Source organism: Monopterus albus, unplaced genomic scaffold (genome assembly GCF_001952655.1).
Source record: "Monopterus albus unplaced genomic scaffold, M_albus_1.0 scaffold134.1, whole genome shotgun sequence".
NCBI classification, from domain to species: domain Eukaryota; kingdom Metazoa; phylum Chordata; class Actinopteri; order Synbranchiformes; family Synbranchidae; genus Monopterus; species Monopterus albus.
In genome coordinates this window covers 2,090,038-2,117,933 of record NW_018128014.1, presented here as the reverse complement: position 1 = coordinate 2,117,933, position 27,896 = coordinate 2,090,038, and the positions used below count along the sequence as shown (strand labels likewise).

Below are 27,896 nucleotides of genomic sequence, written 5' to 3'. Positions count from 1 at the left end.
GGCAGAGGATCCCCAAATGCAGGTGTGAAAAACTTGTTGCATCATTCCCAAAAAGACTCATGGCTGTATTAGCTCAAAAGGGTGCTTCTACTAAATACTGAGCAAAGGGTCTGAATACTTATGACCATGTGATATTTCAGTTTTTCTTTTTTAATAAATCTGCAAAAATGTCCAATTCTGTGTTTTTCTGTCAATATGGGGTGCTGTGTGTACATTAATGAGGAAAAAAATGAACTTAAATGATTTTAGCATATGTCTGCAATATAACAAAGAGTGAAAAATTTAAGGGGGTCTGAATACTTTCCGCATCCTGGGGGGGGGGGAAGAGACCCAGACCCATTAAAAATATGAAATAGTTTAATGAAGGTCAAAGTAGGGTAGAGAGGGCAGCCTAGCCCAAAATAGAAATTGTTGATTTTGTCTGAGTGCAAATTTAATTGAACTGCACCAATTTATTTACTGATATTATTAATCAGTAATTTCAGTTATTAGATTAATGGAGTGCAGTGAAAAGACTAATAATAAAGTAGAAGCATCATAAAATGGAAACACAGTACAAAAACTTACTTAAGCACAGTACTTTAGTAAATGCAGGCTAATTAGATTAGATTCAATGTTATTGTCATTACACATGTACAAGGCAATGAAATACAGTTTAGCATCTAACCAGAAGTGTAATAACAGCAGTGCAGAGTGCACAGTATCTACAGTATGAATAGTCAGAACTAATTTACTGATGGGGAGGACAGAGTTCAGTAAGGCGACGACTGCAGGGAAGAAGCTGTTCCTGAGTCTACCAGTCTCGGTCCGGAGGCTCCTGAAGCGCCTCCCAGAGGGCAGGAGGTCAAACGGTTTGTGAGCAGGGTGAGAGGAGTCCTGGAGAACGCTGCCAGCACATCAGAGACGACGTTCCCTGTGGACACCCTCAGTGGCTGGAGTGGTTCTTGTGATGTGTTGGGCAGTATTCACTACCTGCTGCAGCGCCTTGCGGTTGGAGACGGAGCAGTTTCCATACCAGACTGATACAGCTGGTCAGGATGCTCTAGATGGCACAGCGGTAGAATTTCACCAGGATGGCTGAAGACAGGTGGTTCTTTAGGAAGAAGAGGCCCTGGTGAGCCTTCTTAACCAGGCTGCAGGTGTTGGTGGTCTAGGACAGATCCTCTGAGATGTGGGTCTCCAGGAATTTGAAGCTGGAGACACGTTCAACAACCATCCCGTTACAGTTTTTCTGAATTGCTAAAACAATAAACCCCAATCTCTGAACCAAATTCTCAATGGCATAAACCAATTTCTCGAATAAATCACTCTTTCTGCAAAACCTTAAACAAGTTCAGGCACTTAGACTCTGTTAGCAAATCTCATGCACTCTTTTTGCTAAACTCCAAACACATTCTCACTCACTAAAACACAATTCACACTGTGATGAACCTGTGTTGCAAAACACTAAACAGAGGACAGCAGAACTTAAACACAACTAAAGCACAGTTGTCATTGTTTACACACAACGATTCAAAATTGTTCACACTTGTTTCTAATTATGTGATGAGAAGGTACAAATCATTAGCCAGTTCAAAGTACACAGTGATCCTGAGGCAGAATAATCTTTCTGATGTGTTTTTCTTCTTTTTTGATCGTAACATGGTTTTTGGTAAATTCACTATACAATAAACTTTTTTTTTTGTTGTAACTACATGTCCTGGATGCTGTGTTCTCCTTTTTTTGATGTAGTGTCTAATGACTGAGCTGCAGTGTGTATATGATTGACTCATTTGTGTATGATCTGAAAGCATTGTTTGATTTTGAGTGCTGGTGACATGGTTTTGAAGCAATTGCTTGATTTTGCCAGACGAGTCAGGTTTTGTGAATTTAGTTTGAGTATTTGGATTTGTGTTTAAGGTTTTGAGAAAATGAGCGGTGGTTTCAAGAAACATGTTTTAGCAATTCAGAAAAACTGTAATATTGATGGGTTTGTGTATGCCTCCTGTAGTCCACAATGAGCTCCTTGGTCTTGTCAATGTTAAGGAGCAGGTTAATGTCAGTGCACCACACAGCCAGGTGCTGTACCTCCTCCCTGTAGGCTGACTCATCATTGTTGCTGATGAGGCTGATCACCGTGGTGTCGTCTGCCAACTTGATGTTGGAGTCATGCACAGGCCTGCAGTTGTGGGTGAAAAGGGAGTAGAGGAATGGGCTCAGCACACATCCCTGTGGTATGCTAGTTTTGAGGATGATGGTGGAGGAGCAGTTGTTGTCTGATCTAACATGCTGAGACCTATTGGTCAAAAAGTCCAGAATCCATTTGCAGAAAGAGGTGCTGATGCCCAGGTCTCCAGGTTTGGTGGTTAACTTGGAGGGGATGACCACATTAAATACTGAGCTGAAGTCCACGAACAGCATTCTTGCATAAAAGTTGTTGTTGTCCAGGTGTCTGAGTACAGTGCTATGGAGACTGCATCCTCTGTGCTCCTATTCATTCGGTAGGCAGATTGGTGGGGGTCCAGTGTGGGTGGGAGGCAGGTCATCAGGCACGCCAGGACCAGGCGCTCCAAAGCACTTCATGATGATAGGCACGTCAGGGGTGGAATGTTTCAGCACTGGCACAATGGAGGTGGTTTTGAAGCATGTTGGCACAACTGCTTGGACAAGGGACAGGTTAAAAAATGTCCGTAAAGACGCCTTACTTACTTGCCACCACTAGTTTTAAGCTATAAGTGTACATCTTATAACAGTGACAGGTGGAAAGAGAAATAGTTCCTATCAACCAGGTATGATTTAGACTGTTGCATCTGTTGTTGAAGATAAAATATGCATTTATCCCAAATTAGCTTGCTTTTTTTTTTAGATGTCAATATTTTAACATGGAAATTGATCCTAGAATAGGAAACGTTGGGATCAGAAGTATGGACATTTCAGGATTGATCTGCACGTCACTGATGGAGACACATTTCCACTTTACATCACTGACACAGTGCGTGTGTCTGTGAGGGAAAATCTGATGCTTAACTATAAATCTAAACCTCTAAATCTAACTTCACTGTGCATCTAGAATCTAGATTAACATAGTGTCATATTAAGGCACACCTGAAATCAGTGATTCCAACAGGGGAACAGAGCAGCGCCCCTGGTGGCGACTAGCTCACAGACATGTTGGATTTTATCAAACTTCTTTGAAATTAGACTATCAACTCTAGTGGTGGTAAATATTGTGCTTTTATTAGGACAAAAGAAAATATTTTCACTCTTTAAATTCTGGGTTGTATTGTTGATCATTATAATGAAAGAATGAAAATCATCTGGGGCTTTACACCTGATGTTTACATCACATTACACCCTCTGCAGAGCGACAACTGCATCAACTATACCCAAAATAGCACATTTGGACTCAATCTGAAGCATTTTTACAGAACTCAAATGGATGTAGTGTTTCACAGTAGCAGTAAAGCATCAAAAGCTGAGACTCCTGGTCACTGTGATATCACTCCACATAGGATCAGGCCCATCAGAGTATCCGCACACCAGTTCAGACCAGTTTCACATCCAGCTGAATGCCAGTCTTTGGGTCATCATCACCTGCTCCAGGTCCTGGTCTTCCTGTCATTCCTGCAGTCTCTGTTCCTCCAGTAGAGAGACCAGAGAGTCTCTCTGTTCCACCACCTCCAACATCTCCTCCAGGATCAGTCGCTCCTCCATTAGCTGCCACTCCTCCTTCAGGTGGTCTACAACAACACACAGGGTTAGTATTTGACATAGCATGCAGACGACAGAGGGTTAAATGTCACTCTATCAGAAATGTTCTACAGGTCTTAAAGTCTGTAAGAACATGTTCCTTTAATTCTTCACTTATTTCTCAGGCAAACAGAATTAAAACTGGGTTTGTCTGTGTTAATGTGATATTACCGTCCACAGCCATCCTCTCTCTGAGCTCCTGCTGCAGTCGACTCTGTCTGTCCTCCAACTCCAACTCCCGAGCACTGAAACACAGCAGTCATGAGAAACAAGATCCAGACACAGACAGTCCTAGTTCATCCTCATCAACCTGAATTTACTGAATCAGCTTCTCCCAAGTTTAAACTGCAAAGGCCAGATACTCACAATATCATAAGTTCAGATTCATATTGAACGAGAGAGTTCTTCTGCTGCACCAAATGGAACCACTGCTGCATCAGACCGGGTTTACCCAGTCTTACAGAGACAAACAAGTCATTCGGTTTAAACATAAGCATAACTTTATTGCCAAGTATTTCAAGAACACAAGGAATTTGACTCCAGCTCAATGGCCCTCAATGTGCACAACATAAAAACAAAAAAAATACACAATATATACAAGCTAGAAGAGCAACATAGACTAGCTGTTCATCATTGTAATAGCCTGGGGAAAGAAACTATCTCTGTGTCTGGATGTCTTTGTTTACCCAGCCCTACAGTGATAGACCGGCCGTCCCGTTTAAACATGACAGTTTTTTTTTCGTTCACTCAAACAGAACCATCTAACTGGACAGACAGGATTAACCCTATCAGGATATAATATACTGCAATATGGTACAGTTCAATAGTACACTGTAGTATGTCTAGTATATAGTAGGCTATAGTTTAATATCATACAGTACAATATACCTCTACACAGTACTAACATCATAGAATTATAAATGCATAGTATACTGTAGTAATGTATAACAATGTTTAGAATGTTTACTTTGTTAGTACACTTTAGTATAATATACAGCAAATTATGGGATGATCTCATCTGTCATGCTAGTCTTGAATGATTTAAGCACAGGTTCAAACAATAAGAAACTGCATTAGCTGAAGTGTAACTTACTTTAGTGTAGTATAGTAAACCACAGTACACTTAGTTGTTGCATAGAAAGTGACTCAGGGGATAAACTAACCTCCCAGGTGAAGGTCGAAGTCTTGACTGTCTCCAAAGTCTCCCCAGTAATCTGACACAAACACAGGCGATTTCAGCTTCTCATTCAGTGTGTTTGCACAGACATGCCACAAAGTATTCAGAGCCCTTCAGTTTTTGCATACTTTATTTAGTTGTAGATTTGATTTGAAATCAACAAAGTTACTACTTTTTGCCACGCCCCAGATGTGAGTCCTGACCTTCAGTGTGAACTGTGAAACCTTACATACAGAGGTGTGTGTCTCTCTACGCACACTGTCCAGTGAGCTCAGTTTGCCACAGGTGGACTCCAGTCAGGTTCTAGACACATCTCAGACAGGATGCACAAGAGCTCAGTGTGGAGCCACAGCAAGGCTCTCAAGACTTTTTAACTGAGAGATTATGTGTTACTGAGCACAGATGCATGGGCAAAAATAGGATTTTTTTCAACTTCAGATTAAATCTACAACACAAAAAAAGATGTGTATCTGAAACCACTGTATTCATGTCGTTACCAGCTTCTCCTCTGAGAGCTTTCTCCACCATCACTCCTCTCTCCTCCAGCTGCCTCTGTTGCTCCTCCACCTGCTGCAGCTGTCTCTGGATCATCTGAAACACATCAAAAAGACCTGTTCGTGGAGGTTCTCGGTCATCTACTGTAGGTCATGGCATATCCAAAGTGGCACAATAGACAACTGGACTTGCTTGAGCTTCTTTTGAAAATGTTTCACTTCTTCAGTTCTGACTGACTGCTGGGGAGTTCCAGGTGTTTTAACCTCTGTAGAGTCTTTAACACCTTGAGGGTCTTTGAAGTCTCATGTCGGTCATTGCCCCACCCAGCTGCCATGTAAGTTGTTAGGGTCACATGAATCAAGATGTGGATGGACCTGTATTTACTCTTTGATTCCCACCATCAAGTGAAGCACTTACTGGGAATTATCACGATCCTACAAACCAAGTTGAGAATGACTGCACAGAAGCTGCTTCTTGGATGAGTGGTGGAACATCTTCAAGAGAACCTCAAGCAAGTCCAGTTGCCTATTTTACCACTTTGGATCTCAAAAAGACAAAATTAGTCTCCAGCCCCCAGCAGACTTTAACTTGGACCTCCTCCACACGTTTCTGTTCTCAGGTAACCTCACCTGAGCCTTGTGCAGTCTCTTCAGCTGTTGTTGTCTGGCTTGTCTTTGAGCAGCTCTCCAAACTTGTTGAGTGATTTTGGTGTCTAGGTCTTCATCGGCATCCTCCTGTTCCCCCTGGAACAGGGTCTCCTTGACACTCAGACTGGATGGCTCCTTCGGCTGGACCAGGACCCCCAAAACCTCTGTTGGACACGAGGACTGTCCGTCAGAATCCTGGAGAGGGACTCTGTCCTTCATAGAGTGTTTCTGAGATAAAACAGTGTTAATACATTACAGGAGTCCACCACCATCTGACAGGACATTAGACTGAACCTGTGATCCATTACAGGACTGTATATGATTAGACTTGATGGCATATGTTCGTTTAAAAGCCAGGGCATGAGGAACATACGCAGGCTGCGACACATGGACAAGAAAAACAATCAATCAAACTGGTAGAAACCACAGAGGAGACTTTAAAGAGTGATTTAAAAACCATCAGGTCTCAACATTCACTGAACTAAGACACAAGATGCCACCATTTCTATCATTTTTACATCTGTAAGAACAAGCTCAAGTCAGGTCTGGAATCAGTTGTGACAAGTTTTTACTCATCTGAGGCAAGCTCAAGGTTGATCTTAAGTCATCTGGGACAAGTCCAAGTCAGTTCAAATGAGTCCAAGCAGGTCTCAGGTCAGTCAGAACAACTCAAGTCAAGTCCAAGCTGACTCTCAAGTCAGTTGAAACATAGTCCAGACAAACAGAAAGATAGTCAGTTTTAACCAGTCCAAGTCAGCCTTGAAAAGTTCCAAATCAGTTATAATAAGTAGAGTCTCAAGCTGAGAGACATAGATCATCATGTCACTTCTCCAGTATATGTTCTTCATTTTGTGATTTGAGTCTGGCTCCAGTCTACAGTTTCAATGTTGCAAAATGCAGATAAAGACATGCATTCATTCTGTGTTCTGCTAATATGTCACAGTCACAGAACCTAAACATGAAACAAGACTTTCTACATAGCACCAGTATCTCTATCTAGTATCAACCACAGCTGATACCTGCTGGTTCTCTTCCCCTGTTACTGTGACTCTCTGCATTTCAGACATGAGGTCACACAGCTACAGTCATCAGAAAGGAAAGTTTATCTGAGGACAACTCAGACTTTTAGTCTTAACTCAGAGATTAGTCTGGTCCACCAAAAAAAAAAAAAAAAACAACAAATAAATAAAACATTTATTGGTAATTATTGATCAAAGTGGAGTCCCTTTGGGTTCAGTTCTACTTGAACTACTGTTATTTGCCCTCTACAGGCTCCATCAACAGTTTACAGGTACTGTAAAGGTGCACACTACACACAGAAGAAAGGAGGAAGTCGAGTATATTTTTGATTGGTTGATCTGTAACTGTATTCTGATTGGTTGGTTGGTCAGTAGCTGTATTCTGATTGGTTGGTTGGTCTGTAACTGTATTCTGACAGCTAATGTGCACTGCTAGTGAAGTTCCTGCTGGAAGTGTTGAGAGCTGTGTTTGATTCCTCACGTTGTTTCTGGGTTTCAGCAAACACCTCTGTAGGACAGTGGATGAGTCCAGGTCAGACTCTTCTGTCAGAGCTCCTCTCAAATCTGGAGATAAAGTACAGTTTTCATATTACATCATCAATGTGACATCACCAAGTCTCTGGTGTCTTTGTTTATTACATCATCACCTGTGGCTCTCTGACTGGCTGTTTCCTTCTTCGCCCTTTCTGCAGCTGAAGGTAAAGTCCCACCTCTCTTCTTCTTCTTCTCCTTCCTGTTTGCAGAGAACACCGCCCTCCACAGAGCTCTGGCTCCACCCTTTTCCACTTCCACCTGTCTGCCCCTGAAACCCCTGGTGTAGGTCCCCCCTCGTGTGCCGGGGGGGGGGGGGGGGGGTGAGTTTCTTCCTTTCTCCTCCTTCTCACCCCCTGTGCCTCAGCCCATGCCCCCTCACCTTTTGACTCCATCTCTAACCCCTGAAAGACGAGGGGTTTTTCCTGTAGGAGTTCAGGGCCCTGCCCTCCAGCATCAGGTTGGAGGGCACGTGTCTGGGGATCTGTTTCTAAAACAACAGTAGGTGTAAGATGTGTGGGCAGAGAAGACTCCTCCTCTGCAGGGGAGGAGTTAATAAGTGAGGGAGGAAGCAAAAAAGACGTAGCCAGAACACAATATGACAATACTCATTTTGTGATTATGTACATACACAAATACCTTGACACTGCAGCAGCATTCATTTGTTGTTACTTTTTCCACCAATGATCACAGGAAAAGACAAACTCATAGCGTTATGTTACTGTGACCATCAGGATGAAGCAAATTTAACATTGTTATATAAGCGGCTGATTAGTAGCTGCTTGAAATGGCAATCATGTTGTTAAAATGATCACATGACAGTAGAAACAGCAGCTTCACGTAACATGTTAACAGTAGTTAGATAAATCTAAATTTGAAGTTTTTATGAATGGAGTTTGGTCAGTCTGGCTTGTACCTGTCTCTTCCTCTAACAGGAGCCACAGGCCTGAGTGACGCTCCATCTCCCCGGGGTTGTACTCCCCCTCTACCATCAGGGGGAGCCAAATATCACCACATCACAAACACAACAATAAAACACATATACACAACATCAACACACACACACACAAGACACATCAACCAGCAGTGTATTTAAACTACAAATCTGAAAACACAGAAAATTCAACTGTGACTCACCATTACTGGACTCCACCTCACTGCCTGTCTCCTCTTCACCTAATTCAACCTCTCCCTCCTCTTCCTCCTCCTCGTCATCTCTCAAGTGGAGGTGGAACTGCAGAGTTTCCCTCCATGAAGCTCTGGCCTCCTCTGAGTTCACCTGGTGTCGACCTCCTTCTCTCTCCTCTGAGTTCACCTGGTGTCGACCTCCTTCTCTCTCCTCCTCATCCTCCTCCATGTCTGAATCTGAACTGAAACAAAAAACAAGTCGTCCTTCACTGTGAGGGCCAGAAGACCAGTGCCACCAGCAAATGAAAGCAACTGAAAACACTCACAGGACAAAACAATGAAATACTAAATAGTTTTAACTACTGTCCAAACATTTTGACTTATTTCAAAAGTTTAATCTATTATAAAGGTAACTGAAAAAGTGGTTTAGACATAATTTTGACACAGTATCTATTCATTTCAAATCTAAGTAAAAGTCTTGACTTACAGTGTATGTGGTTATAAAAATATATTTTTTAATTCAAAGTCATATGCTACTTCAGGCCTGTGAAATATCTTGTTAGCTTTCTTTAATTTGAAAATCTAAAAGGGTATTGTGATTTAGCAAATATTTTGATATGTTATAATTGCAACCTGTGAAGTTTTAATTTTGATTGAATAGCCTTTTTTACTTTAAGGCTCATAAATGTCATGAGTCAGAAATTCATAATCCTGACTTCAATGTTTGCCTAAAAATGAATTTAATTTTTACTACCTCATAATGTTAGCTTAAAAGTTATATATGTACATAAGAGTCATAAATTTGAACTTAAAATTCAGTGACCAAAAAGTCATGTTGCTGCCTTTAAAAGTTGTAATATTTTCTTTATTCTTTTTGATCCTTCCTAACAGCTCATGTATTTTAGTCGATTTCTGACCTCCCTTGCAGGTCAGACTCTGGCCTCGACCTGTGGTTGTGTGTCTGGCCCAGGTTCAGGTTGAACCGGGCCAGGGTCTCCTCAGAGACCTCCTCTGGTTCCTCTAGCAGCTCTGTCTCTGCCTTCATTGAGCTGCGTCGGTAGTTTTCCAGCTCAGTCCTCTCGGCCATTGCCACCATCACAGAAGCCACTGCAAACACACCAACACAGCCATGCACACACACAGAAACACACACACTCTAAAGCCCACATTGATTCAAGTTTAAGGAGCATGCTCACTGTGAACAGGTAAGAAAGCTGAACAGATGACAAAGGCAAGGCGAGCTCACCTGCGGAGCGATGGGGATCAGCCAGGATCAGAGAGTCAGCAGAAGTCAGGGATGGAGGTGGACCCACAGATGCCTGCAACAGGCGGATATGGACTTTTACTAGTTCTGATTACTTGTCCAGTTTTCAAAATTTAGCCAGAAAGCTGAGCCGCAGACAAACACAGACTTATACTGGAACTGATTTCTATCATTTTAACCATAAAACTGATGATGGTCTGAATTCTGTGATGCCTGCGGAGAAGCACAGTTATTTTCTGCATTACATGTTTTATTGTTATTTTCCTGTTTACACTGATGTAAAAGTGAAAACAGTTTGAATGTCTTACTGTTGATGTTCGGTGTGAAGCAGATGGAGTCGATGTCTTTGCCACTGTCGGAGCATTGAGGTGACAGACGTAGTGTTGGACACAGTAAAACCCCCCTGAGACAGCAGGAGAGATGTTTACTGACTTCTTACAGCGACTTATCAAACATCACATCCGAGCCTCAGGTAAATCATTTGCATGTAATCAGAGGGACAGAGGGCCCAGTACTGAGCTTAGTAAACACATTTTGCAGTTTTAGGTTTTACACCACTGATTTTTACACACCGTTAGCTAACTAAAACAAGTCTGCAGCATCCTCCATGATAGGGAATCAGACAGTAAAATGGCCTCCAGTGAGTTTTGTGGATTATTTAAAACCTCATTCTCCTCTAGTGTGTTGTGGTGGAAAATCTGGACGCACAGCAACAATCTGACTGGCTTTATCTGGTTTGTTATGATTGACACTGACCCTTGTGCTGGTCGTAGGTGTATGCAGCCAGCCTGAGAGTACTGCCGCAGCAACCACACTGGAAACAACTGCGATGGAAAAACAAGCCCTCAGCACTCAGACGTGCGATCACATAAACTTTCTTCTTACAGAAGAAACAGATGTCGCTGCAGCCCACTGCAAACTGTAGAGACACAAATGATAAGAGACCAACTTCACACAAACAGATCAGATTGAAATGTTAATCTGGTGAAGAGGTGAGGTCAGATCTTTTGAGGCTGTCTGATGGAGTTGATTTCATGTCAGGTCAGACACTGTTTCTGAGGTCAACCCTGTCTGCATCAGCAGGGTGATCCAACATTCTGAGTCTGGGCACCTTAGGGGCTTCTCGTCCATGATAACCTAAAACTTAAGCTAAACAATTTGTTTCTGACCTTGGAAGCAGCAGCTGGCAAAACACTCAACCCAAAGTCCAAAACCTTCCTTCGCTCAGAGCTTCTGACTGACCCTCAGGAGGAGCTGAACTCGGTGCTCAAATGCTCCAGAACTATGAAGCAAGAGGAAACTGTGGTTAGATTATTTTTCTTCTGCTGTTTCCAAGGTCAGGAATCGACCGGATGTATCAACTGCACAGCCAAAACCTTAATCATTCAGACTTTTGAGGTCACCAGTCACCAAAGCAGAATCACATGCATTTTCTTTGAAGTTGATTACAGACAGAATTTTAATGTGAGAGCAGCTGAAGAAGGTGAATGAACATGAATCTTACTGAACTTCTCTCCTCCTGACTCTGAATTTGATTGGCTATCCACTCAGCCAGTGAGCTTCACTCCACCAGTGCATATCTAAAGGCACTTTGGTCACAGGCACAACAGACAGACGTTATTCACAAATCTGCACCACACAAACTCCCTGGAGGGGACAGCTTGTCGTTGATCTGCAGATTCATCACATGAACCCACGTGCCCATCAGAGGTTCAGTAAAATATGGACTGAAAAACGTGATGGCTGGACTGAGCCTGAAGAGACTGTTAGTTTTAACCTGATTGAAGCTCTCACAGACCTCAGGTCAGATTAAAGCTCATCTGAGAAAACAACATAGCACACAGGGTCTAACAGGTCTAAAGGAGTCAAACCACTGCCACAGATACTCAGAGGTCATTGCAGCATGGTACCTGTTCGTCCTTGCTGAGGGAAGACTGAGACTGGATCTTCTCTTTAAATCAAAAACTCATCTGTTCCTGCAGAAGAGTTCGCTTTTTCTGATGGAGATGAGAAAATGGGACAGAGACGCTCAGATGAAGACTGATCAGCAAAATCTGGACTTGGGGATTCAGGGATCAGAATCCAGTCAGACTACAAGTTTTAAGGAACCTTAATATTCTACGACAAGATGCAGGAGGTTGTAATTTAACATGCGAAAAGCCGTTATGTCCCGAGGTTTTCATCCATTACCTAAAAATGTTTCTACATCTGCAAACTGTTTTACTGTACTAGCTTGTAACAGTTGGTACCAAGTTAAAATGTGGACACCAGGCTCAGGACCAGGTGTTGTTTGGGTCCAGAGTAGTCAGTTAATTGTGAAAAGTCAAACATTTGTGACAAATTTGAAATCTTCTGTCATTGACAAATGTTTTATCAATGGATGATCAGGGTGTTAAACAGCACCGATCTCACCTGCTGCCGTAAAGCTGCAGCAGCAGAACTCCTGCAGGTAGACGAGCTCTCGGCCAGCTTTGCCTGCAGCTGACTGGCCATCAGTCGAATTCTGGACCCGCCCACAAAGGCCTCATCACACACCTGGCCATCAGTGTCACCACTTAGGTCACATGACTGGAAAATAAAAAAGATTTTTTATTTATTTATAGAAGAAACATCTAAGGAGCTAATGTTTCTGCTCAGAAAATCATATGAATCAGGTGTTTCATGTTTTTGTTTCACATCTGTCACCATGTTGTCTTCCCTTTTTTCCATGTATTAATCTAATATTTATTATAAACAAATGTTTTCTTTGTTTACATTTTTCTAAGATTAAGAGTTTTCAGTTTTTCTTCAAGTTGTTTTTTCAGTCTTTTTATTTACAAGCTGTACTTTGTTCATTTTTGAGGGTTTTTTTCCAGTCTAGACTATCTCCTGCATGTTTCTTCATTTATGACATTAAATTTAGGAGTTTTTCTTAATTTAAATGTATTTGTGATTTATTTAAATCTTTATTTCTCTTCCTTCCCATCATGTTCATTGCTGTTTCAGAAGAATAAACATAGGTGTAGAGTTCCCACTGAGGAGAATCGCTGTGTTATTACTGTACTAACCACTGATCCCAGAGGAGGCTCGCACTCAGCCACAACACACCACTTCATTCACAAGAGACAAAGCATTTTTTGTTTTCACCAGTAGCCCAGTCACACAGTGGAGCTGCTTATTAAACTGTGTATCCAAGTGTGTCCCTTCAAGGTAATCAGCACCTGGCCAGACTAGCACATACATGCCAGCCAACGAGGGTCCAGAATCTGAGCAAGGATAAAACCAGTTGAGTGCAGACCAGACAGTCAACCCAGCATCCACTTCTTTTTTTAAATCTGGAACCAAAAAACCTTTCTATGGGGCTTGGATGTTAACGGTAGCTTCACCTTGTCACCTGTTCACCCGAGGTGCTGTTTGTTGAAAGGCCTGTTTCCTCTAATAAAGTCAATACTGGGTCTGTGCTAAATTGTGTTATCCTTGTTGTGAAACTGGCCCCTCATTGGCTGTCATGTACGTGATGACCTGGCCAGGTTACCTCGAGGGGACTCATCTGGCTGCAGTGGCAACATAGAGTTTGTGACACAGAGTGCTGTGCGCAAGTGTAGTCCCACAGGCAAATGTGCTCCTCCTCCGGCATCATAAGAAGACTGAAGCTCAGTAAAGCAATAAAAACTGATATTTCCTCTCTTTGGGATGATGCACAGCTCTGACACTGACCTCTTGACCACAGCAGCTGCTTTTTATTTACTCATCGCTATGGTGAATTGTAGTATTGGAGCTCCACTATTAAAGCCGCCACACACAAGCTTAACTCTGAGTGCAGGTACCTTTGGGTTTGTCTTCCTGGACAGGCTGTGTCCCAGTCTGCTGAGGAGGGCGGCCGGCGTGATGAGGGCTGCTCTCAGGTCAACGCTCTGACACAAAGAGCCTGAAACAATGATTTGTTTTCTTTTAGTCACTATCTGTTTGTTTATGTAGATCTTTCACTTTGACTCTTTTTTTGTTGAATTTTTTTTTTCTGGTTGAAAAAAAATAGTTTTGTCAATTTATCTCGTGTGTGTGTGAGTCTCACCTGGCGGGTGCAGCGAATCTTTGAACAGCTGGTAGAACTGACTTAGGTACATGACCATAGACAGAGCGTCTGGGTCCCCTTCACTTGACATCCCCTCCACCGTCATCACAGGTGAAATGCCAAACTCTCGCTCAGCCACGTCGAAGCCCAGACAAGTGTCGTCTTCCACCAAGGACTCGTCCAGGGAGTCAAAGTCTCTGCGGAGCCACACAGAGCAGTGAGTAGTATTTATAAACAGTAAATAAACACTTCATTAAAGAGAGGAAATATCAGCACGTTTTAAAGTGATTACTCATTATGTTTGTCAAGTATTACAATATAACAGTTTCATGTTTCTTATCGTGAATATTAGATCTTTTTATGTCAATTATATTTACAGATTTCTAAATTAACTTACAAGTTCATCATGACTTTTAATTTTTTAAAATGGTTTAGACATTAATCGACTGTCTACAGTCTTTTGATCTCAGATCATATTTTTTGAGTATTATGATTTTACTGATGAGTCCTGCAGAGACAGTTCAAAGTGCTGATGTGAAGCTTTAACACATTGTACATTTTGTATTCTGCTGTATTTCTATGTAAACCAGTGAAAAGCTGTTTTCATCAGGGTTTTACATGAGATCCGGTCTGTATTGGTGGATCAGGGCGCACAGAGCGAGACCACTCTTCCAGGAGGACGTCAGGTTGCTCACGACAACGCCACTGTAACCACAGGTCTGCTCCGCGCACCATGCCAGCAGCTGATTGGACTGAGAGAATGACTGTCAGAAAGAGAGGACGCAGGTGCTACTCAGGTTCAGGTGCTTCAGTGAACTAGAATTACCGCTTCGTGGTTGTATGCCTAATCATTGGGAGTGAGATAGACATGAGGTCACTGACATTGACCTTTGACCACCAAATTATAATCAGCTCATCCTTGGGTCCAAGTGGACGTTTATTCCAGGCTTGAAGAATCTCCCTCCAGGTGTTCCTGTGGTATCATGCTCAAAAAATGGGCCAATGGACGGACAACCCAAAAACAATGCTTCTGGCCGCGGCTGTCACCGGTGTGGAGGCGTAAAAATACCTCTTTACTGTGAGAAGTACTAACATTTTGCAGTAAACCTAGTAGTAACACTGCAGTAAACTGAGTAGTAGCACTGCAGTAAACTTTAAGTAATACTAATACTTTGCAGTAAAGTTTAAAATAAAATAAACTCACCTTGTTGAAGGAATCTGGGTGAAGGCAGGCGGATGATGTCACCACAGTCTAGCCCCACCTCCTCACCGGTGTCCACCAGGTGTCTCACCTGAAGAAGAAAAAACATCACTTCAGCAACATCTTACATTATTATTCTTACAAATACCATAATGACAAACAGCAGAACCCATACACTTGTACAAACAACCAATAAAACTGTACATTGATCAGTTTGTCCTGACGCACAGCAGGAAGGCAGCTGATGATCTGCTGGTCACTCAGCCAGTCAGTCACCGAGTCAGTCAGACTTTAAATTTAGCAGTTAGGTTTATTATTAATACAACATGTGTCAGTGTTGTTTTAATGTCAGTCTGTTTTGTTGTCACTGTGTGCATGTTCCTGCAGACCGCAGTGACCACATGCACCTGGATCAGCGAGTATACGGTACCTGAGCGGGTGTGATGCTCAGAGGGCTGATGTTCAGATATCTGCTTGCTGGGTCGACAGAGAACAGACTGATGTTCTTCTGCATGTTCTCTGGAGTCGTCTGAGGGAGGAGACGGTACAAACTCTCTCTAAAATACAGGACACACATGTGACCAGGGGACAATTCTGCTGCAGGTGTATCCTGTCCAGGTGTGTCCACTCACCTCTCAGCCAGGACGTCCAGAGGAGCTGCTCCTCGAGCCCAGCTCTTGACCATCCAGGCTGAGTCCAGAGCTGCCAGAAACCCTCAAGCGACTCCTGTTCCCAATGGCCAGAAGGGCTGTAGACAGGACAACAGACAGAGGGTAGATAGGATGACAGACAGACAGGTGGGCAGGTTATTTAACTAACTGACTGTCACCTGTCTGCCTGACCCATCTCTTTCTCTGCCTTAACCATTTGAGGAATTAACCATTGGAGAAAAACCCCAGACACTTCACCCCTGGCAGCCCCCTGTCTCGCCCTCGGGAGCCTGTCCCACCCCTGGCAGACCCCTGTCTCACCCCCGGGAGCCTGTCCCACCCCTGGCAGACTCCTGTCTCACTTCCAGCAGGCTATCTCCCACCAGTGTGACCAGCAGCTGGTGTCTGTGGTGTTGGTGGACCATGGCGGTGTTCACAGACGCGTACATGCAGGTGAAGTCAAACATGGCGACATCCGGATGCCCGTAGTGATTCATGGCAAAGTCTAGAGATGGCAGCTGGTAGCTGGTGCAGAAGTTTGCGGCTTCATGGGCATACGCCTGCAATGCATTCTGGTCAACATTGACCTCAGAGAGGAGCTGCTCGGTGTTCACAAAGTCCTGATGAAAGAAGAATAGGTTAGTTTCTGTCTTTGACATTTTCATTTTCAAACCTTGGTTTGATTTATAAGTGAATTAACACTGGTAGACGTGCAGTTAAGAAACATTTACCAGCGATTTTACCTGTAGGATGACTCCTTTCTCCAACAGACTCTGTTTCTTGGCCGTCATCACAAAGTAGTGAGTGTTGTCTTCATAGTACATAATGTTCTCCAGGTCAATCCCTGAAACAGAAAAGGTCAAATGTTCCACTGTATCCACAGAATGACTTGTAGCAAATGTCTTCCATCTTTCACATTTGGTACCAGTTTCATGTCGTAGTTCCTGGAAGAACCTCTGGTTGAAGATGAACGCCACCCCACTGATCTCCTCCACTTTGGCCTCAGCTGTGGTGTTTCTGTTCTTAAAGTTGGCTGTGATGGCGATGGCCAACTTCCCTCTGAACTATTTACGCCTGAACCCTGTTCACACAGGCAGCACGAGGTGCCTCAGAGACTCACGTTCGGTCCAATCAGCCGCCACGATACAGACACAGCATGTCAGGGCACAGCCTGTTTACATTCCTCTGGATATTCAATGCTTTTGAAGCACAATTGAGGAGAGCAAAAAAAAAAAAAAAAAAAAAAAAAGAATTTTGACAAAGTCAAAGTAAAAGTCATGTCATTGACTTTTTAGTAAATATTACAAGATAAAGTCATAAAAGTTCAAGAACATTTGAAAATTTTCACGACAGTATCATAAATTTAAAGGATCAAGCTGTAATATTTACAGTAAAGGCTTAATTTTAAGAAAAAAGTCTATTAGGATAATTTTCCAAAAAAAATCATACGGTTTCAAAAGTAAAGTTATCTTTGTGGAAGAATGTTGTAATAATACGAGAAAAACATTTGAGGAAAACATCTAGACAAGTAACTCAATTTTACAAGAAACTGTGATAATTTTTTTTAAAAAGTTGTAACATTTTGAGAAAGTTTTCTTGGTTTTAGGAATAAGTTGGGGAAAAGTTGTTTTGAGAATGAGATAAAAAAAAAATCCATCTTAGCTCTTCAGCGTTAGTGGAGTAACATTTTGTGGCGCCAGAGGAAAGGTCATTTTTGGACCTAAGATCAAAGGGTTTGTCCTCAGTATGGTGGCCTGTTAGGACATCTCAAGCTCTGACTGTGAGGCTCAGCTATATGCAGTCAGACGTAGACCAACCTTATCCATCTGAGGTGGTCTCAGACTCAGCTGTTGTTACAGCGAACCGTATATGTGTGCGTGGTCGGACTCAGAAAAAAGGCAGAACTCGGACTCAGGCTTGATCAGGTAAATGTATTTTACTGACAGAATTGAGAATGGTCAGAATCAGTCACATCAGCCAATCTCAGGGCAGCGGGGAGTGCTGGGATGACTGCTAAGGCTATAACCCAAGGTGGTAGGAGAGGCGCAGCTGGCTAAAGAAGAGCAGAGGATGATAATGAGTAACAAGGGTGCTATGGAAATGGCAATACTGATAGGTATACTGAGGACCTGAGTAGCAGCATTTATTGGTTCGAGGCAGGTGATCACTGGTCCGACATGCAGTTCTACCGTGGTGGAGAGGCTCAGGCTTGCAGCAGATGACAGAGCAGGTAGAAGGGCAGTGCGATGAAGGCTGACAGTTGAGATCCAGAGCCACGCAGCAAATCCCAGCAGAGGTTGGTCTCCTCGTCCTGCGGAAAAGGTTCACAGTCCAGGCACCAAATGATGCCAATAAAAAAAAAAAAAAACACAAAATGGCCAAAACCAGCAGGGGATACACTAATCCACAGTAAGACAGTTCAAACAGAAAGCGACCCTTTCAAAAACACAAAGGGCATTTAGTTCTTAACACTAGGAATCAGGTCCCACAACATAGAAGCAGTTCATATGTATAGAATCCTTGCAGGAAACACAGCACAAATACTCACAGGGTGACAAGAGATCATCTGGCGACAAGGACACACCAACGCTCCCTTTAAATACTAGTCGGGAAACTGAGAGCAGGTGCGCCTCGCCACCTAGAATGCATTCCCACCTGTGCAGGGGCGGAGCTACTGTGACAACCCGTGCCAACTGAGGAAGTGTTGGGGGTGGACAGGGCCATGGGTGTAACAGTTGTACCATGAAGGCACGCTAACAGGCCGATGTTGGCTAACACTGACTGTATGATGCAACCCCGAGGCCGGAACTCAGCCTGAGCTGCACTTCACCTCCATCTGGAGGAGGAGAGAGACTCAGATCTTCATCTTTACCTTGATGTACCTTGGCCTCAATGGTACTTCAGGCATGATTTACATTGACATGTTTACATTGATGTTACATTTATTAAGTAATCTACTTTATTTCAGCCTCAAAGAGGAGTCGACTCAGCTCATGAGCCATTAACGCACTAAGCTGAGCTTGTCTCAGTGAGGCAGAGTTACACTCAGCGCTGCTCAGGCTCAGCTGAGCACTGAGCTAATTTAACACAACACATTTAATCCTTTAAAGGGCTGAAGATGAAGGAGTGTGTTACCTGGCAAGGTGTTCCTGCGCCCACCAGCTCCGATAATGACATCAAACTCCAGCTGATTGACAGGATGAAACTCTGGGCTCACCTCCATCCTCCAGCCCACCTCTGCACAGGAAGTAGGTAGGCAGACACGTAAACAGGCCGGCAGACATGTAGACAGACAGGCAAGTTCATCAACAAGCAGGCAGAGGAATAAAGTAACTTTCTCACTTTGCCTGGGCTGGCCTTCAGGTGGCTCCACCAGACTTTTAAACTCCACACTGACATGGACTTCCACCCCCAGCAGTAAGGCAGCCTTTAGCAGAATCAGCTGCAGCTGGCGGATGCCTGCAGACAGGAGATGGGTGGTGCTGATGGCTGGATCTGGCCGTCATAATCAGGCAGGTATAATGCATGACTGACTCACTGATGTGGTCGATGGATCCGGAACAGAACTTTCCATAGAACTTTTTAGCCCCAAGGCCTCGCAGGTCGTGGATGGTGAAGGGCCACAGGTGAAGCACGTTGTTCCTGGAGAATGAGTCTCTCTTCTCCAGCAGCACCACCCGAGCTCCCATAAAACTCAGCTCCACTGTTGTCCTCAGACCACAGGGTCCCGCCCTGATGACCACACACTGAAAGAGACAAAAACAGGTGGCCAGTCAGAGAGGTGTTGTATCCTCACCTTTACATACATGAGGCTCAAAATATTAGGAACCCCTCTGAATATAATGGAGTCCAGTTCAACACCACCTTTCACTATGAACTCAATAATAAACATAGCAGAATTCATATATTTTTTACAATTTCACTAAAACCTGAAACATTTTGAGCTTCAGGTGTTATGGCAGAACTGTTTTGGTGTACCTAACGCAGTGCTCTGTGAGTGTAGGTGAGTTACATCCCTGTAAATACTGAGAGCACACATCTGAGTTGTCGTTTTCTAAACACCTACCGTGGTGTTGCTGCAGACGCAGGCCCTCTGGTACTCCTGCTGAGCAGCCCTTCGGTCCAGTTTGGCCCACACAGTGTTGGCCCTCCAGTAGTTGATGTGGTGTTTGATTGGTCGGTATAGAGGCCTCTCGGTGGCGCTCCGGTCCAGCTGCAAATGCTCACACAGCTGGCTGAATGAGTGCAGCGCTGCCCTGCATGTTGAGGCAGACACAAACTCATCAAACAGCTCCTGAGCTCAGCATTCTGGAGACTCATCTCCCATGGTGGCGCCCGCGGGGAGGCGGGGCGCCGTGGGGGGGGGGGGGGGGTTCACCTGCTGATGATGTCACTGACTCCAGCCTGTCTCTTGATGTCTGAGAGAGGCAGAAAGGATAGGAAGTGGAATTAAATCTGACATATGTGACTCTACAACAACTTTTGACAAAAGTTTGTTTTCATTTCTCGATGCATGTGTAGTATGAAACTACATTTCCAACAATTTTTGTTAATGTGATTTTTTTTCCTTAAAAATGAGATTCTATTTAGCATCAGGACTGGAGTGAGTGTTTATTTTGAACAAAGAATAGTTGATGAGGTGTCACATCAAATAATGGGCTGCTGTGTTGTTTTCAACGTGATACAAGACAGAAATGATTTACACACTGTTTCATTGTTCAGATTTAATTTTGATTTTATACACAACCCCAACGTTTTCTGATTTCAGGTTGCATGATGTGATTCCTTTTCATGGATTTACAACATCTATTTGGTGTTAAAGGTCCGCTTACTAGAAGCTTCTGAAGCCTTCGCCACATCATGGCCTTATTAGCAAACAGCTGCTTTTTAAGTTGACCTTGTGTTCATTCAGCTGCTGTGGTGCTTTGTATTAATATTATTCTATACATATGCTGTATTATATTACTGTTTTTCTAGATTGTTTAAATGTGCACAAGTTGACTTCCATTCTGCATCACAGTAACTGTTGTTAAATTGTCTGCTCTTTTTAGTTTTCAGTCACCACTCTTAATAGAAATAACGTCTCTCAGTTCAGATTCAAGTATATAATGAAGTCCCTGTGTCATTGTCACATGACCAGTCTTTGTTTATACAGTATGTCACAGTGAATCAGTTGAAACAGAAACAAAGAGGCTCAAACAAAAGAGATCCAAGCACCAACAGTTCGACCTCACCAGCGGCAAATCACCATTGTTACTGTAAAACCAAAAGATATAGCCTACAACATTTTGACATATGGTCTTCTTTCATATTACAAATGCAAAACTGCTTCTGTCCCTGAGCAAGGTCCACCTAACAAAGAGGGGCCCCACTGTTAAACTATGATGAACTCAGACTAGCTTTCAAAAATGGATCACTTAATTATATTGTTTTTGACAAATCGATACTAAGCAAACACAGAATTCATATTAGCACTTTTGCATGATTTCCTCCTAAGAATTCTTTTAGCACATTTTTTTCTGTGCTGATGTGAATATGGCCCCATGTTCTCAGTGGGAACTCGTGTCCTTATGCTCCAACAGGACACTAGTATCAAGTGTGGATTTACATCAACAGACAAACCTGCTACACAAAAGTACAATCAAACCTGACTAAATGTTGAACTAAAAGTCTGTTTTAAGTGCTAAATTTTAATTAAGAGAAATGCTCCTCAGCTGCCCCTTGTCTACATAGAAACAAACAGGTTTCAGAGAGAGAGTTAACGTACTCACGTCTCAGAGCTGCCGACCGTTTGCTGCTCTGCTCCATCTGCAACTGCTGCCAGTGCAACACTAAATCCACTTTAATCACACACAACACACTGAGCACACAGAGACAAGTGCACACACACACACTGAGCACATACACAAAAATACACAGTGTCAGTCTGGGGTCAGGGGCGTGGCTTAAGTCCACTGATCCCACACCCTGTCCCCAGGCAGACACACCAGCAACCTGACAGTAATCTGAGGACCCACAGAGAGTTAATGAGATTAATGAACGCAGATCAAGAGGCAGAGATCATCTTCATCAGACAGCAACAGCGAGGAACAAACAAGGCTTAGTGACATCACAGCGCCACCATCAGGTTGCCCGGTTCACTACAGACCACGTTGCTGTTGTTAGTTAAGCCACTAATTAGCACCAGGTCAGTGATACTAATGAAAACTTTCAAAATCCATCCAAAATGAACCAAGTTAAAAATGTCATGAATTTATAGTTATATTTATTTCTTGATCAGTCAAATTCCTAGAAAGAAATTTAAATAAATTACTGAATGATGCTTTATAAGAGTGAAATATCTGGTCTCTTTCTAAGAACTGAACTGCCCTCTCTAAAGGTTCCTGATGTTTTTATTGTCATATTATTGGTTTAGAGTGCTCTCACTTATTTTCCTTTTTTTCTCCTCATTCAAAGTTTATTGTTCAGGCTCTAAGGAGAGAAGGTGTCATCTGCTGCACAGATTGCAAAGAGGTGGGGTCCACCCTGGACAGGTCGCCAGTCTGTCACAGGGCTGACATGTAGACAAACAACCACACTCACTCCTACAGACAGGTTAGAGTCACCGGTCAACCTAAGTTGCATGTCTTTGGACTGTGGGAGGAAGCTGGAGAGAACCCACACAGGCACAGGGAGAACATGCAGACTCCACACAGAAAGGCCAGGTCAGCCAGGGCTTGAACCCGGAACCTTCCTCCTGTGAGATGACAGCGCTAAGCACTGCGTTGCTGTGCCGCCCCTAAAAGGTTTCTTATTAATCTAATAGAACCATCCTAACTGGTTTTTAACAGACAATAATGCAGCTGTTTATTAATGAAAGCAAGGCTGGTGCAGATCCAAATCATGAACGACAACTCTGCTTTTAAAAATGCTCAAAACAAATGTGTTGCATAATAAACATAAACCAGCTGTTGTTTCAGCAGCAGGATCAACTCCTCCGCCTTCTGTAGCTCAGTGGAGGAGGAGTTCAGCTGTGGCCGCTGTTCAGCGCTGGTTATTACCTCTGCTTACTGGTTAGATCTAAAATCAGAACGTGTGCTAACAAAGTCTTTAATTGTACAGAAGGTTTAGCATTCTCAAGCTCTAATTAACAAATGTTTCATAAACTTGCAAATTAATTTACTTCAGAATGATAAAAGACAATGACAGCTGATCTTAATTACATATTTAATATCTTTGCGTTGCACATGCAACAGCAGTAAAATGATCAGTAACAGATATAGAATAGAATATCTTTATTGTCATTGTATCCAGTACAACGAGATTAAAGAGCCATCTTTTTGTTTGAAGATGTCATCAAGAGCTTTGCTGAAAAAGGTGCAAAAAAAATTGTTAAAACAAAGTAAAATAAAGTTTGTAGAAAATGTAAATGTTGATCCATTTCTCACCAGCAGAGCTCGTCCTTTAGTTTCTATTGGCAGCAGAAAGTTTCCCAAAGCACAGACCACACAGGCTGCAGCGAACGGACTGAGAGCCAGAATCACCGACTGAGACATCAACACCTGAAGTACACACAGGCGAACATCAACAAACACACCTGAGTGTTTACCAGGTGTCACACTGAACCCACCTGAGCAATGAATGGAGCAATCATTCCTCCGATCCGACTGAACGATGTACAGAAACCCATACCCAGAGACCGAGCCACAGTGGGATACACCTGAGAGACAAAATCAACTGTTACTTGAAACCCAGAGGGGATTAAGAAGGAGAGTGGCGACATCTCCGCTGCCTCTCTAAGAACCTTTATTTCAGTAATGGCGGATCTTGGGGAAAGCAAATAGTTCCAACAATGAGGATCAGCACCACAGACTTACACAGACCCGCCTGCTATCTTCTAAAGTAGAAGTTAAAATTTATAGCAATAATTATAATTGCAACATTTTAAGTTAGCAAAGTGTCAAAATACTTACACATGTTCTAGACCTTTTTGACTATCTCCCTGGATCACTTTAATAATCAGGTACTTAGCTAACGAGTAGGGATGGGTAATCATTTTCGAATATTCAAAGAGTCATTAAATTAAAAAAAGAAAATCAAATATTTCATGTGACTGTTTTGTCTTTAAAAACAAGGAGCTGCTGTTTTCCCTTGTCGAATAGTTCCCAGCAAATATCGAATAGCATTTTAGCCTGAAATTCCCATCCCTACTAGCTAGCTAAACTAGCTGTGCTATCTACAACAACAAAATACAGAACTGTATCAAGTCATTAAAAGCAGTAATTTGCTAAAAAAAAATTGATGCTTTTAATCAGTTGCTGGGAACTATTTAAAGCTACATGAGTCATGTGACCCGCTACCATTCTCGACGCCTCGCTGCTGCAACTCTTTTGTCTTAAGGGCTCTGCTGAAACCTAATCAGTAAGAAACTGCAAGACAAAATCCACCTGTTTCCTGGGGCCTGGATCAGAAAAACCAGCAGTGAATGCAGCATGGACATACCTCTGCGGTGTAAATATATACCACATTGAAGTTCATAGAGACCAGAGACCGGAGCAGGAAGAGCAACACTGTGAACCCAAACCTGGAGAGAAAGACAGGAACAGAAGGACCTCATAAACCTGCGCACAGTCAGGCTGAACCAGCAGATAGAGAAGAAGACTGTCAGAGGGTCTTACATGGTGGTACAGATGTTAACCATCATGAACAAAATGGCTGCCAGCAGCTGCAGCACCGTCAGGCTCCACTTCCGGCCAAACACATTCAGCAGACAGATGTTTAATGGGACCACTGGAAGGACAGTTATACAACAGACCTGATCCCAGACCATCAATCACAGAACAACTTGAGGCAGGTATCAAGTGACAAAAACACACGTTACTCTGACTGAGAAGCATCTTTCACATTAAGGTTTATACAAACTTTGTCAAACCAAAAATGACAGTTTCTAACTTGCTTAAGGACTGCAGCAATGCTTTGCTGCCGTGTGCTCAGTGCTGCATAATACAGAAAATGTATTACACCTACACTACTCTGTTAAACAGCAGTGCCATTTCTATATTCTCTAACTTTCTCAGCTGGAGTGAATCATGTTTTATGTAGGGATGCACCAATACCAATACTAGTATCGAGTCCAAAACTACCCTCTAGTGGTCTACTGGTACTCATAAAAATTGTCCCACCGATAGCAATGAATGGCAGCTTTATATTGACCTATATTTGGCAGTGGATTCATTTAAACAGATAATAAGGAGAAAGTTATTTACTTGTTGTTCCAATCCACAATGTCAAAGCAAAATACAAAGTGAGGCGCAGTGATCAGGGTTCGTACACCATGGTGCGCACGTATGCATGCTGTGCTGGCGCAATGCAGCGCATACGCAGCACTCCATGTATTGGTGCTTGAAACAAAATGGACTGAGGTATGTGACAGTGACTGAATTACGTGTTTGAATAATATCAATGATCTCAAACATAAGTGACTCCTAAAGATGGACGCAAGTAAATTCTTTAGAGGCTGAGACAGGGAAGAAGTTCTGAGGTTGAGAGAGGGAAGACCTAGCTGTAGTTGGTAAACAAGCTACTGTCAGTTTAGTTAGTACATAACCAAGCGCGTGTGTTGAATGCGAAGTAAACTAGAGCTCTGTACATCAGTGCGTTGGCTTACTCTTAAAAAGCTATTTATAGCATTACAGTGTTTCATGTACAGCCGTCCCTGGCAGGCTAGTGGTTAAGGCGGGCCCGAGTTCGAATCAGGGTTGCGTCAGGAAGGGCATCCGGCATAAAACACGTGCCAAATGTCAACATGCGAGTCGTCAGTGTGACGATTCGTTGTGGCGACCCCTAAACGGGAAAAGCCAAAAGTGACTTTCTTACAGTGTTTCATGTACTAATATACATGAAGTAAAATGAATGCCAAGTAGCCTATGTTGAACAATACATCACACGTAGCAGTTTATATTAACTGTGGACTATTCAAATGTAGTCTGGAAAAAAAAAACAGTATAGGTGCACCCCTAATTTTATGTTACGCCCACACCTCAGTATTTTTTCACCAGAGCAGGATGGGATGGAGTTCGTGCCAGTTCATTTTCTATGAGACATGAACAAATCACCTTGCAAAGCATTTTGGGATTCCAGGCAAGGTGATGTTGACCAGTTATGTAGTAACACAAAGGCACCACAGATTTTAACTTGATGTAAATTAAAGAAATATTTATCTGTTTCACAAGGACTTGCCAAAAAACAAAACAGTGGTGGGTCAGGAAGTTTTGCCATTGTTGCTGTGGTAATGCACATTCATGAATTGTGAGTGACGTGGTTACGAGCTCCTAAGTGAACTGACTCAGATTTGTGTACATGGTGATCAAAATGTAAACATTCTTTTGCTTGACTTGTTGATTATTCCTTTAAGTCATATGGCCTCAGTGTGATCGGTGGATTCACTGAGGAATGAGGTGTTCACCACAACTTTGCTCCACTAACCAATAAGAACTGCTTTTACAGAGCTTACCTCTCAGTGTAAGGGCAGCTAAAGAGACTAAAATGGAGGACGCAATATGGCTTACAAATTTTGGCATTTGGCAAAAATATACATGAACTGAAAAAATTATTCTGGACCAGAGTATCATAACTAGTGAAAATCTGTGAAACAAGATTAAGGAGCATCATGCAGATGGGAGACTAAATGGACAAACCACGTTAACCTAGCTAATCACAGCTCTGGACCTGTCTTTGACCTACATGCGACCTCTCCCAGGCTGCTGATGAGCAGGGTCTGGTAGTCGCTGGGTTTGAAGGGGATGCAGTAGCACAGTCCATCCACATGGCGGTGTTTGACCTGATGCTCTTGGTCTGCGTCTGTCACACACAACAAGTTCTTCTCCAACAGCTCTGAACTGCTCAGTACCGAACCGTAGTATGAAAAGGATGCCACGAACCTGACGTACCAAACAAAAACAGAAACAAAAACCTGAACTGAAACATCCGACCTGGTCCCAGCAGAACAGGAGCTTACATACAGGAAAGAAAAAAAAAACACATTTGAATTTAAAGAAATCCTTCTTCTAGAATACAAGACACCATTCAATTGATTAAGCTGCTTGACAAGTTTAAATTATTTAATGTTTTCAGTTGAACTTGCCAACTTGTCGTTTATAAAACTTGCTTGTGGAGCACCTCAAGGCTCAGTTCTGGTCCCAGGGTAATGGTAAAATACTTGTATAATACTAATACTCCTCAATGCAGACGATACGCTACTGTAACTTCCTGTCACACCAAGTGATTCTTGCTATTTGGTCCCAGTAAAAGATTGTTTGAGGGCATTAAGTATCGAGTGTCATGTAACTTTCTCCACTTAAACAAGGACAAGGACAAGACTGACAGTTATTTTTTTATCTGCAAAGCACATCCCAGCTTTTATTACATCTCTTACATTAGATTCCTCCGAGTCAATGAAGTTTTCATTCTGTTTTTACCAGATTTTCTCTTTTAATTTCAGTGGTAAATGCTTCCTTATTTGTGAAGCTCTTTGCAGTTTTTTTTTCAAAAGTATGAAAATAATTTTCCATTACCATGAGTACCAGAGCAGTAACGATGTCCTCCTGAATGATGAACTGAGCAAAATTCTCCAATTGCCTCTTTCTTTCTGAAACACAAAGAGAGGCATATTTACACCAAACATCCTTTCCTCTGAAGAGTTAACCTCTAATAACCTCACATTATAATGCATTGATCAAGACAACAGGTAACCAGTGCCATCAGGATGTTACAATAGAAGCAGAAAATGGAGATTTCTTAAAACATTGTCCCATATGAAACAGACGGGGAAATTAAAAATAAAGGCCGGTCTGCAATATCACTCTAATTTAAATAAAGACCAGGTCTCGGCTGCAGACATGAGAAAAAACGTACCACGGCGGGATCCACCAGTCGTCCTGGAGGAAGAGAAGCTCGGTTTATTTTAGCGACCCACTGCAGAGTTTCAACAGCAGCTGGAGTGTTTCCTGCTGCCACGTTGTATCGC

General features: G+C 42.7%; 3 protein-coding genes across 3 annotated transcripts in view; all 3 read right to left on the bottom strand.

Moving 5' to 3' along the window:
- Window positions 1–3,200: 3,200 nt before the first annotated feature.
- Window positions 3,201–7,860, bottom strand: LOC109967700 (protein-methionine sulfoxide oxidase mical3a-like). Its single transcript, XM_020613459.1, has 7 exons — window positions 7,715–7,860; window positions 7,549–7,631; window positions 6,031–6,276; window positions 5,404–5,497; window positions 4,893–4,943; window positions 3,901–3,974; window positions 3,201–3,719 (listed from the first exon to the last, which is right to left on the bottom strand). The coding sequence occupies exons 3-7, from the start codon at window positions 6,265–6,267 to the stop codon at window positions 3,711–3,713; spliced, it is 465 nt and encodes a 154-aa protein (XP_020469115.1). The 5' UTR covers window positions 6,268–6,276; window positions 7,549–7,631; window positions 7,715–7,860; the 3' UTR covers window positions 3,201–3,710.
- A 67-nt stretch (window positions 7,861–7,927) lies between these two features.
- On the bottom strand, window positions 7,928–19,108 carry LOC109967687 (F-actin-methionine sulfoxide oxidase MICAL3-like; the record flags this gene model as incomplete). The annotated part of the gene is made up of 18 exons (XM_020613438.1): window positions 19,028–19,108; window positions 16,818–16,973; window positions 16,636–16,736; window positions 16,276–16,512; window positions 15,875–15,990; window positions 15,673–15,799; window positions 15,246–15,333; window positions 14,660–14,805; window positions 14,042–14,238; window positions 13,797–13,897; window positions 12,403–12,558; window positions 10,747–10,909; window positions 10,299–10,393; window positions 9,973–10,045; window positions 9,644–9,833; window positions 8,736–8,968; window positions 8,515–8,583; window positions 7,928–8,136 (listed from the first exon to the last, which is right to left on the bottom strand). Coding segments are annotated over exons 9-18 (1,395 nt in total), but the record flags the coding sequence as incomplete, so codon positions are not given.
- A 152-nt stretch (window positions 19,109–19,260) lies between these two features.
- Window positions 19,261–27,896, bottom strand: part of svopl (SVOP-like) — a 16,774-nt gene continuing 8,138 nt past the window's right edge. Inside the window, 11 exon segments of the mRNA XM_020613460.1 lie at window positions 19,261–19,351; window positions 19,431–19,638; window positions 19,959–19,990; window positions 20,267–20,310; window positions 23,320–23,433; window positions 23,502–23,591; window positions 24,374–24,455; window positions 24,550–24,661; window positions 26,615–26,811; window positions 27,445–27,518; window positions 27,785–27,896. The exon segment at window positions 27,785–27,896 is cut by the window's right edge and continues 23 nt beyond it. Coding sequence (XP_020469116.1) covers window positions 19,475–19,638; window positions 19,959–19,990; window positions 20,267–20,310; window positions 23,320–23,433; window positions 23,502–23,591; window positions 24,374–24,455; window positions 24,550–24,661; window positions 26,615–26,811; window positions 27,445–27,518; window positions 27,785–27,896 — 1,021 coding nt within the window. The 3' untranslated portion in view covers window positions 19,261–19,351; window positions 19,431–19,474.